The sequence below is a fragment of the Suricata suricatta genome, chromosome 2 (genome assembly GCF_006229205.1).
Source record: "Suricata suricatta isolate VVHF042 chromosome 2, meerkat_22Aug2017_6uvM2_HiC, whole genome shotgun sequence".
Classification (NCBI taxonomy): domain Eukaryota; kingdom Metazoa; phylum Chordata; class Mammalia; order Carnivora; family Herpestidae; genus Suricata; species Suricata suricatta.
The window spans coordinates 95,794,248-95,806,753 of NC_043701.1; the positions used below are offsets into that span (position 1 = coordinate 95,794,248).

At 39.0% G+C, this 12,506-nt stretch overlaps 1 protein-coding gene across 1 annotated transcript in view; it reads left to right on the forward strand.

The window, feature by feature from the left end:
* Window positions 1-64: 64 nt before the first annotated feature.
* Window positions 65-12,506, forward strand: part of SP4 (Sp4 transcription factor) — a 75,317-nt gene continuing 62,875 nt past the window's right edge. Inside the window, exons 1-3 of the mRNA XM_029929823.1 lie at window positions 65-311; window positions 717-850; window positions 1,375-2,929. Coding sequence (XP_029785683.1) covers window positions 305-311; window positions 717-850; window positions 1,375-2,929 — 1,696 coding nt within the window. The 5' untranslated portion in view covers window positions 65-304. The remainder of the gene's footprint in view (window positions 312-716; window positions 851-1,374; window positions 2,930-12,506) is intronic.

The following is a 12,506-nucleotide window of genomic DNA, read 5'->3' on the forward strand; positions in this document are numbered from 1 at the left end:
GGGGGGTGGGGAGTCGGCCGGGCTCGCACCGCCCTGGCCCCGCCCCCGGCTCGCGCTGCCGCCCGCGCCGGGCGCCGCCGCTGTCAATCAAGGGCGAGTCAGCCGGGCTCGGGCGGAGAGAGGAGCTGCTACGCCACAGCCCAGCGGCGGCCATTCGCGGAAAAAGAGGCAGAGCCTGTGCCAGCTACAGCCTCCTCCGAGCCACCGCGGGCGGGCGGGACCGGCCTCTCCTCCCGCCTCGCCCCCACCCCCACCCACCTCTATCCCTGTGTCTCCGTCTGAGGGTTTGTCCTGTTAATGCGGGATGAGCGGTACGTATTCTCCACCCCCCTCGGTCTCCTTCACCGCCTCCCTCCCTCCCTCCCCAGACCCTGCTCGGTTCTCCCCCCTCCCCCGGGGCCGCTGAGATGCTTTAAGGGGAGGAGGAGAGGAAGGGAGGGTATCAGGAGGAGGGAAGGAGGGTTGTGTTTTGTCTTAATGTCTGAGAGAGAACAACCTTCTGGGTGTTGCTCTGGAGCGGATGGGTCGGGTTTCAAACCACGTTTTGTGATATCCCCCTCCTCCCTTCCCTCCTTCTCCCCCACCCCCTGCCGGTGTGCGTGGATCGCGGGTTTATGGAGATTAATGTTCGGGGGGAGGGGAAGAGGAGGCGAGGGGGAAGACAAATAATAATAATAATCCTAATAACCTGTTGTCGTGGGGGGGGGCTGTTGCAGATCAGAAGAAGGAGGAGGAGGAGGAGGCGGCGGCGGCGGCGGCGGCGGCAGCAGCAGCGGCGATGGCTACAGAAGGAGGGAAAACCTCTGAGCCAGAGAATAACAATAAAAAACCCAAAACCTCAGGCTCCCAGGTAAAAGCAAACAGATAAAAAAAATTCACCACGAAACGTAAGGGGAGAGAGGGAGTTATGTCCTTTAATTGCCCAGAACTGAATGAAGAACAGAATACAAATGTTCATCCACTCAAAGCATCTTTCTGAGAGTGAGGAAGTTAAATTGTAAATTCATAAAGATTTCACATGTTTGAGGGATAACATTGTTTAAAATTACGTCAGGAACCCAGACCAGTAGAAAACGGTGTGTATTTCCCCAAGGGCATTTTGAGTTTATGAAAATGTAGTTTAAAAAAGTTTCTTAGAAATCTCCTTACATTTGAACTTTATATTGCAGTATCTGTTTCCTTTTTCCTCTATCTTCCTGCTCTTGTTACTGTTTCTTTTTTATTTTTGTCACTTCCTAAGTAAGTTCTGAAATGTAGCGCTGTCAAAATAAATAAATAAAATAAATAAACAAACAAACCCCTTCCAACTACTGGCCTCCACTAAATCCGCCCACTTTTTCCCCCCCCTTTCCTTTATCATCTCATTTTGGGTAGGACTCTCAGCCCTCTCCTCTGGCTTTACTGGCAGCTACTTGCAGCAAAATAGGGACTCCTGGTGAAAATCAAGCAACTGGACAACAACAGATTATTATAGATCCAAGCCAAGGATTGGTGCAGCTTCAAAATCAACCACAACAGCTAGAACTGGTAACGACACAACTTGCTGGAAACACTTGGCAACTTGTTGCCTCCACTCCTCCTGCTTCAAAAGAAAATAACGTTTCTCAACCAGCTTCTAGTTCATCTAGTTCTTCCAGCAGTAATAACGGGAGTGCGTCTCCTACAAAAACGAAATCAGGTAATTCTTCCACCCCTGGTCAATTTCAAGTCATACAAGTACAAAATCCAAGTGGTAGTGTACAGTACCAAGTGATTCCACAACTTCAGACAGTGGAAGGCCAGCAGATTCAAATCAATCCAACTAGTAGTTCATCTCTACAGGATTTGCAGGGTCAAATTCAGCTCATTTCTGCAGGTAATAATCAAGCTATACTCACAGCTGCTAACAGGACAGCTTCTGGGAATATTCTTGCTCAAAACCTGGCAAATCAGACCGTTCCAGTCCAAATTAGACCTGGTGTTTCAATACCACTCCAATTACAGACCCTTCCTGGTACTCAGGCTCAAGTTGTAACAACCCTACCAATTAACATTGGAGGAGTGACTTTGGCTTTGCCAGTGATAAACAACGTGACTGCTGGAGGAGGGACTGGACAGGTTGGCCAGCCTGCTACTACTACTGATAGTGGGACTTCCAATGGGAGTCAGTTAGTTTCCACACCCACCACCACCACCGCTTCTGCCAGTACAATGCCGGAATCTCCCTCCTCCTCCACTACCTGCACAACTACTGCTTCCACGTCTCTGACAAGCAGTGACACGTTAGTGAGCTCAGCAGACACGGGCCCGTATGCAAGCACATCAGCCAGTAGTTCTGAACGCACTATTGAAGAATCTCAAACACCTGCTGCTACTGAGTCTGAAGCGCAGAGCTCCAGTCAGCTTCAGTCTAATGGAATACAGAATACACAGGATCAATCAAATTCTCTTCAGCAGGTGCAGATTGTAGGCCAGCCTATCTTACAGCAGATCCAGATCCAACAGCCTCAGCAACAGATTATTCAGGCTATTCCACCGCAGTCATTTCAACTTCAGTCAGGGCAGACGATTCAGACCATCCAGCAGCAGCCTTTGCAGAATGTTCAACTTCAAGCAGTAAATCCGACTCAGGTGCTTATCAGGGCTCCAACTTTAACACCTTCAGGGCAAATCAGTTGGCAGACTGTACAGGTTCAGAATATTCAGAGTCTATCAAATTTGCAAGTTCAGAATGCTGGGTTATCCCAACAATTAACCATCACCCCAGTGTCTTCAAGTGGTGGCACAACTCTTGCTCAAATCGCTCCTGTGGCTGTTGCTGGTGCCCCAATAACTTTGAATACTGCCCAGCTTGCATCAGTGCCTAACCTTCAGACAGTGAGTGTTGCCAACCTGGGTGCTGCAGGTGTTCAAGTGCAAGGAGTTCCAGTTACAATCACTAGTGTTGCAGGTAAGTTATGACAGTCTTTTCTCTATAAGATCCTTTCATACGTTTTTTTAATAACAGTTACTGCTTTTCTTTGCTGACTCTTAGATTTGATGTAGAATCTGAAATAAACATCATCACAAGGAACCTGAAATGACAGGAATATTAACTTCTGTTAACTGTAGTCATCGTGTGACCTATTCACATCTGTACGTTTTAAAACGTGTTAGATTTAATAAGTTAAATTTGTTAGACAGTTTTATAAAATTATTTTTCCTTGGAGCAAAACTTCCTAGTTAGAATCAAAATTGTCTTCGGTAATTTAGAGATATTTGAATACACTTGAACTCTTCAGAAAGAACTCTCATTAAGAAGATGTAAACGTGTTTATATCTTCTTTAAAAGAAAATAGGTTTAAAGTTGAATTAGTATACAATTGTGACTGTTGAAGTTTTAATTCTACTTTGTAATAAGGCTTACTTTCTTCAGTTGGAAGTTATTTCTCATGCCTTAGCATCTTGTTCATGCTTTTGCGTTTTTCTGTACAGTGGATATTGATGCGGCTTAGGGATACAATTTTAAGTTATAAATTGATTACTTTTTTATGGCTACTTTTTTGCTAAAACCAACATTTTCCCAGGATTTTGAATTAGTAGTTATTCACATGTAAAATTATATTTAAATCTTATTGTTATTTTGAGGTATTTTTTTACTGTGAAGTTGAAAAGCAATTAATGAAAACAAAAATGTCACTAATTTTATTTAATTGTAAGGTCATTTTAAAACTAATTATAGAGCAATATTTATTATGCATATCAAGATATTTCTGAAGTATTTGCAAAACTAGTCTTACTAAGTATTTAAAATTTTCTGGACTTGTCTTATTTTACCTAGTATTTACTGTTTTTACTGATTCTGATTTGGTGCAAACCTCTGTGGTTTTCGTGCCTTTGATAGTGTCAGGTGTGTTTAGTTAAATATTTTTATTTTGATAATATGAATGAGCACATCACTTTTTAATGACCTTTCTAGAAATAAGTTTCAGGAAAAACTGTGCGAAGATTCTTGTTTTCCAGTTAATACCTAAAGTAGATGTATATATTTAGGATTGGAAATTGCCAGATAGAGCTCTCTTTTCAAAAAGAAGAGAGATTTACATGTTCTATTTGGATGCCCATAACCTCTAAACCCAGTCTTTCCAGTAGAATTTTCTGTGATGAAGACGTGTTGTATATCCTATCCAGCGTGTGAGCCACTAGCCACATGTGGCTTTTGAGCATTTAAAATGTGGCTAGTGCAACTGAGGAACTGAATTTTTAACTTACTTAATTTTAATTCAAATAGCCACATGTGATTAATGGCTTTTATATTGACAGCACACTAATCTAATCAAAGAGTATTTTGAGTGTGGTACTTTTCTCCCTCAAACTATGGCAACACAGTTATGTAAGTGTTTCTCTGGAGTAACAATCCATAGCTTGCTTTCTTCCTGTTCTTTTCCTAAACATTAACAGTATCTTCAGTATTTCAGAAAAATATCTGGTTTTGGTGGATTGAGTGAGTTTGCATTATCAAAGCAAAAGTTATTTCACTTAAATTTTGATTTGCCTATTAAGCATTATTGTGAATTATGATTAATAGAATTGAATAATTTATAACTTAGGTTAGGAATAGTTAATTCTTATGTACTCTCATTGTTATCAATTACAGTTTTCCCTCTTGTCTATTACGAGGGTGAGTCATTGATACTAAGAGTTATCTTCTGACCACCTAACTCAGATTTACTTGAATGTTGTGTTACTATAAATGCAGGATCCACTTTCTGGAACTATAACTTTTAGGGGTGTGGTCAAGGAATTTGCCTTTCAAATTAACTTTTCAGGTCATTCTAAATCTCACTGAAATTTGAGAACCAAGGATCTAGTTATTAGTGAACCTTAAAGCAAAATATGGAAGTGGGTGGGTGTTGGAGCTAGTTCATGTGTGCCTCGAAGAATGGATTTTAGTGACAGAGAATTTACGGTTTTTATTTCACCAGCATGTATTGACTAGCCACATGCTGAGGACTCCCAATAAGTATGTTTCATCTTCATTTTCTGGACTTTTTTTTTTTTTTAATTTAAACAGTTTGACTTAATTTAAAGAGTTTAAAGAGTTTGAATGTCACTTAAGCATATAAGGAAATTTAATCTTTACCTAGTTGGATTTTTTTCTCTTTAAATGAAAGACTTTAAATTTTGTTAATGTTGAAGAGTTATGTTAAAATAGATACACTCAATCATTTTAAGAAGATAACCTGTTAACAAAGACCAGAAATGTACCAATTCTGCAAGTCAATGCAATTAATCTGGGCCTAGTTGTTCATAAATTTTTACTTTATTTTACTATAGTAGGTGCTTGACAAGTGTTTGCTGAATTAAGATGTAGAAGGTGATGGAGAGGAAAGATAGCAATTTGGAATTGGGAACAGGGTCTGGAGTGGTTTTAGTGAAGCTGGTGAAATGGCTTTATTTTCATTAATGTGGCTTTGAGTTTCTAAGACCTCAAGAGTGGGACACCAGGTGCTTTACTATCTCTAGAAGAAGGAGAAGGAGCCACAAGTGCCCGTATATCCCTTTTATAAATGAGCCTTGTTCTGACCTTTTACTTTGTGTCCCCATTCACTTTTTGTTTTTTGATTGTTTCAGCCCCCAGATGGCATTATTTGATTTTGTTTAATTCATGGGAAAAATTTTAGCTCTAAATATTCCTGAAAACTGTTACAGGCTTGGAAAAATTCTTTAGAAATGTTTTAAATGTTTCATTTATTTTTGAGAAAGAGAACGAGCAAGCAAGAGAGGGGAAGGGAGAGATGGAGACACAGAGTCCAAAGCAGGCTTCAGGCTCTGTGCTGACAGCTAGGAGCCTGATGTGGGGCTTGAACTCATGAACCATGAGGTAATGACCTGAGCTGAAGTCAGATACTTAGCTGACTGAACCACCTAGGAGTCCCTTGAAAAACTTCGTAATAATTGGCTTTGACTAAATGCAACGACTAGGTCAATAACCAGGGGCTAAAAGTTCTCTACCATTCGTCCTCATGTCACTCTTAGAAATATCGGAAAGTTCTGGATGGTACAGAAAGGAAAAAAAATTGTATAAGGTAGATGAAATAAAACCAGTTCTTGAGGTCAAGGATCTTCATACTTGATTTTATGAAGAGAGAATGGTAGTGACAACTTATGGGAACCTCTTTCCTTGGTATTGAATTTGGCATAATATGGTTCTGTGGTTTGGTCTCGTCTCAGAATCTTGACTTCCAGGCTGAGTATCTATCATTTAATTAGTTAGAATTGTAGAAGGAATTAAGTACCTGGTGCCCCTACATACCTACTGTTTGTGTCCTTGTTGGATTATTAGTTGGATTTTGACTGAAGGAAAAGCAGAAATCCCATTTTAAGAGCAAAGGTAACTAATCATTCTTCTGGTTTAAGAACATCCTTTGTTTTAACTGTAAGTGAGGAAAATAAGATTTTTGTTCTAAAAGAACTACCCGTTTGCACAGTTTGCTCAGGTAGCCAAAGAGCCCTAGGTAAAATGAACGTTAGGAGTTACATCTTAAAGAATTTAGAATGTGTAGGGACCATTGATAGCTGAATCTGTAATTACGTTGCATTGGCTAGTGATTTTATTTGGTTTCTGCTTTAATTGTTATATATTGTAAAAGATCATGTTTTTTGATTGTTGGATAGATGTTTCTTTGTCAGTTTTAGAGGTAATTAACATTTATAGGCTAATTCCTTCACAAAGGAAGTTCAAACTTGAAGATAAGATGTTGTTGCTGGCCTTTTAAGAACTTGACTCCAACCTTTCTTTACCATTTTGGGGATTTAAAGTGTGAAATCTAGGGATGTAGCAGAATCCTGAATGGGAAGGCCAGTCTTCATAATTAGGGAAAGAATTGACATATATATTTAATTTAAAAACTTAATCTAGTACAATCAACTTCTTACACAAACTTTTCTTTAATGTTTATTTTGAGAGAGAGAAAATGCGGGGTGGGGGGTAGGGAGTTGGCAGAGAGAGAGAGAGAGAGAGAGAGAGAAAAGAGAGAGAATCTTAAGCAGGCTCAGCACTTGTCAGTGCAGAGCCCAATGCGGGACTCCATCCCACAGGCCTGAGGTCATGACCTGAGCCAAAATCAAAAGTCAGATGTTTAAGCCACTGAGTCACTCAGGTACCCACACCAAACTTTTTTACAGAGCTACTAAGAGTAGGAATTGACTTTAATGCTAATATTTTTTTTGCTGTTCCATTAATTTGGATTTTCTTGTAGGCGTCTTAACATATACATGTCTTATACTTGTATACAAATTTATACACATATATACATATTTCTGTGTAGAGTTATACATATGCCTACTGTGGTGGTTATTTATTTATTTTTTTAGAAAGTCAGGTTTGCTTTTGTAATTTTGTTTCTCTAAAATCTTCTAGTACTGTTTGTTACCTATGGAATTCATTATGAAGAATTTACATCTTGTACACTGTACAAGTGATTTAGGCTCTGAATTACCAAGTTGGTTTTACCCATTAGAAAATGTATAGCGTGACCTTTAAGATTTGTCAACGATGACATAACAGTATCATTGCCAATTTTTAAGTTCTTCATGGAAGATGAAAAGGTATCCAATGTGGAGCCACGTTCATTTTTAAAAGGGCATCTTTTAGAGGGATTTCAGAATAGAGAGGGATGCAAGGGAAAATAGAGTTTTAATTATCTTTGATTCTGAATAAGGAAACATATAATAATACTTAAGGAATATTGGAGCAGGCATAAAAGCAAGTTGAGCAGAAAAAGCAGGCTTGATTAAGAAGGCAGATAAGGGGAAAGTGCTATACATAGATCTCATAGAAATAACATAGATTTACAAGATGATGGAATTTTAGTGTGAAAAGATCTTTGAGGTTATTGCTTACCAGTTGTAGCCGTTGGGTATCGCTGCTAAAGTCTATTTGTGAAGGGATTTTGTATTTTTCTGTTACATGTGAAAGCAGAAATACGGGTTAAAAGTTTTACAGTCTTACATTAAGTACTGGGGATGATATAGGAAGGATTGACAGTAAGAGGGCGGATCTGGCCTGATACGAAACCATACTTCTATGTGGGCTTTTCTGTACTCTCTTGATTTAGTTATGATGGAATGTTCATAGTTTCTCTCAGTTTGCTACCTAATGAATCGGTAGATTGTGGCAAAGGAAAACCTGTTGAACCACAAATTGCTCACATGTGTGTGTGGTGAGATAAGGACTTAATGAAACCAGAGTTAAGGTAACTTAAAGATAATTGAGCATCTCTCCCCCACCCTCATTCCTTAGTGGTATTTTGGAAATGAAGAAACTGAAGCCCAGAAAAGTTGAATGACTTTCTTGTACTTGTGGGCAAAGTGAGGACTAGCATCTTGACTGCTGCTCTAGTTGTCTTTCTGCTGCATTGCTGGCATTGTTATTCAAATCTTTCGCTAGTAACTGAAAATGTAGTTGAAATTTAGGGACCAAAGAGGGAGAATATCTAGCTTGACTTTTTGTTCTCCCCATAGATTGTGTCTGTTGTCCCTGGATATTCACCTTTAGTATATTAAACAGAGTGTTGGTAGAAAGCACAATTCTGTAGGTCTCATTGTTAATGAGCTTAATGTTGGAATCTTAGTAGCATTGTTTTGTACTTTCTTGAAAGACCAAATTCAGATTAGTTAATTGTGTATGTAGGTTAAGCAAATCCTCAGGCTGTCAAGATATGGTATCCATTAAAAAACTTTTTTTTAGTGTGTTTATTTAGAGAGAGAGCGCTCTTGCGCACAAGCAGGGGAGGGGCAGAGAAAAGGAGAGTCAGAATTCCAGGGAGACTCGACACCATCAGCACAGAGCCTGATGCGGGCCTCGAACTCATGAACCCAAGATCACGATCTGAGCTGAGACCAAGAGTTGGATGCTTAACCCACTGAGCCACCCAGGTGCCTCTATTTTTTTTTTTTTTTAAATGAGGCTTGTGGAGAAAGAAAACAAACATGTTGTTTACTTTAGAGCTTGCTAGGTACTAGGTTAGGTATTTTATATTATTTCATTAAAACCCTCAATGTCTTTGTAAGATGGTCTTATTATGCCCATTTTACAGATAGCCTCATGAACTTTAATTTCTTTAAGAAAATTTGCCATTTTCTCCAGGCGCACCTGGATGGCTCAGTAGGTTAAGTGTCCACCTTTGGTTTAGGTCATGATCTTGCCGTTTCTAGGTTTCTGCCCTTGTCAGGCTCTGGGCTGACAGCTAAGAGCCTGGAGCCTGCTTCCAATTCTACGTCTCAGTCTCTACCCCTCCCCCACTGGCACTTTGTGTGTGTGTGTGTGTGTGTGTGTGTGTGTGTCTCTCTCTCTCAGAAATAAATAAACATTTAAAAAGTTTAAAAAAGGGGCACCTGGGTGGCTCAGTCGGTTAAGCCTCCGACTTCAGCTCAGGTCAGATCTCACGTTCATGAGTTCGAGCCCCGCATCAGGCTCTGTGCTGACAGCTAGCTCAGAGCCTGGAGCCTGCTTCTGGTCTGTGTCTCCTTCTCTCTCTGCCCCTGCCCCTCTCATGCTCTGTCTCTCTCTGTATCAAAAATAAATAAAACGTTAAAAAAAAAAAGAAAAGGAAAAATTTGTCCTAATGGTAGAGCCATGATTTAAAATTGTCTCTGATTCTGAGACTTTTGTTTAGGAGACATGAGGTAAAAGGATGAGTTCAGAGGTAAGGGCTATTTTTTACCCTTTTGTGTCTGTGTGTAAACTTAAGACCTATGAAGGGTAAGTGGTTTTGAAAATTGAAATGCTGACTCTGGTTGAAGTTTCTTCTTGCTCTAATATTCTGTAGCATGGACAAACAGTTATGACTAAAAGTAATAAAAGAAATAGTGAATAGAAACTAGTGTGGCTTCCTGGAGACCTTGCTGTTAACCTCAGATTTTAAAACAGTATTCTAGAAAGTAGAAGGAAGGACATAGGATTAAGAATGAAAACAAAGAGGGGAGCTTGGGTGGCTCAGTTGGTTAAGTGTCTCTGACTTCAGACTCGTCACGATCTCACTGATAGTGGGTTTGAGCCCCGCATTGGGCTCTGTGCTGACAGCTCAGAGCCTGGAGCCTGCTTCAGATTTGTGTCTCCCTCTCTCTCTGACCCTCCCTGGTCACGCTCTGCCTGTCTCTCTCTCTCTCAAAAATACACAAATAACAACAAAAAATTGAAAACAAAAAGCAGCTTGACATTTTAAAGAATAATGTCAGGAAAGCAAAACTCATAATAAAGTAGGCTTTTAAAATAATTTCAAACAACTTGTAAGACTTCAGATCACAGCAAAAGACACTTACTGCCTGAGCAAAATGGTGTAATATGGAAAAAAGACAGAGCAGCTGGACTGTGCTTCTGTTAACCAGTAAGCAAATGCAGTTCGAGCTAAAATGACTGGACCTGTTTTCACTGAGATTATTTGTGCAAGGTAAGTGAGGAGATAAAGGACATTTATTTGCTTTTTGGAAGTCAGAATGACCAGATAAATGCCATCCTAGGGTCAGAAGGAACTTTCAAATTCAGTTTGAGGCTAGTATCAATAACTTAAAAATTATGCACATGAATAAGGGCCTTACTTTTTGAAAACATCCTATACTGTAAACAGATGAGTTTGTTAATGTCTTTAACAAAGACCCTGAGTGAATTATCCAGTAGTTGGCTGCTGAGCATTTAAAAAAGAATTCAGGGATAATTGGGAACCCATGGCTTCACTAAGAAACCAGGTTTATGTATTCTTTCTCTAAGGTTTTCAGAGGAGTATAGACAAGAAATAAAGCTGCAAAAACATATTTTGATTTTTGCGTTGATAGTCATGATGTCTTTAAAGGCTCATATGTGGTTTCTCAATTATATGAGAAATGAATGTCTACTCCAGTAGAAATTCTTGGTGTTATGGCATAGGGTTCTATCCTTGATACAATCCTGTTAAGTATTTTTTCAAATACTATACTGAAGGATGGCCTATTTAATTAAAGATGAGGCAAAGCTGGGAGACTTTTCTAATAATTATGATGGGAATAGACTTCAGATTCGAAGTGATCTTAATAGTCTGGAATGCTGGATCAGAATTAGCAAGATAAATACAACAGATCCTTTGTTTAAAAGGGTAGGGAAATTGTATACCTAAAAGATGAAAAACCTAGGTTGGCAGCAGGACATGTGAAGATGATTGGGGATTTATTGGTTTGATATGAGCCAAGAGTAAACTTCGTCCTTTACTTTATGTGTGTCAGACCATTTCTGCAGTGTTGTGTGCTTTGCTAGTTGTGGCACATTTAAATGAGACACTGACAAACTGGCTAGCATATCGGGGGTATTCATGGAATGCAGAGTGTGGAAAACATTTCACACTAGCAATAATTGAAAGGTGGGGGGTTTTACTGTTAAAACAAGGGAAAGTGTGACTGCTGTCTTTGGATATAGGAAACGTTTTGTTTTTGTTTTTTTAAATCTGTTTTGTTTGACCCTGGGAAATCAATAGAAGAATATGTGTATGTACACACATGGACTAGTGCTGTAAAGTAATAGAATGATTTGTTTCAGGAAGTAGTGATCTTCTATTAAAGGCTGACTCTCCATTTATCAGAGGCACTGCAAAATGTAGAAGAATTTCTTGTATAGAAAGTTTGATTAGGTAAACTGCAAGTCTTCTAATCTAAAATTGAAGATTCTATGAATATTTGATTATATGGTCCTATTCTGGGTACTTTCATCCAGCATATGGTGAAAGTTCTCTAGAAGTCTTAGTTAAACTTACATGACTGACCAAGTATTTAGGGATTTTAGGGAGTGGAGGTTGAGGATTACATTTACCGTTTTTCTCATTACAGAGGGGGTATAATTAAGGTGAATTCTATTAAGCAATAAATGTAATATTTTAATTCATAAATTTCTTTACTGTTTGTTAGACTTACTGCACTCTTAGATTTAGTTTTTCTGTTATTTGCACTTTTATTTGGTGACTACAAAGTATTAGTATTTTAAACATGTACTTTGTTTTATAACATTGAATTTATAGTTAGGATATTTTATCTCAGTAGCTCTTTAACTGTGTTTTGTCATGTTTCTGATCCTGTCACTTTAGTATGAACAGTGGATTACTTTTTCTTGAGTGGAATTGGAGAGCATTTTGAAAATTAGGATCCTAATAAAGTTCAAACTCTGGATGCACTCACAACTTTGAATTTGTTAATTTACCCAATGGAGAAAACAGATCCAATATGTCTTTCTTTTTGGCTCAGAATATCTAGCATGTAGGGTTTTTTTTGTTTGTTTTGTTTTTTGTTTTTTGTTTTAATGATGCAGAGGCATCTGGGTGGCTCAGTCGGTTAAATGTCCAACTTTGGTTCAGATCATGATCTCGAGGTCTGTGATTTCGAGCCTCACGTCGGGCTCTGTGCTGACAGCTCAGAGCCTGGAGTCTGCTTCAGATTGTGTCTCCCTCTCTCTCTGCCCCTTTGCTCGTACTCGGTCTCTATTGCTCTAAAAAATAAATGAACATAAAAAATTGTTTTAAAAATTC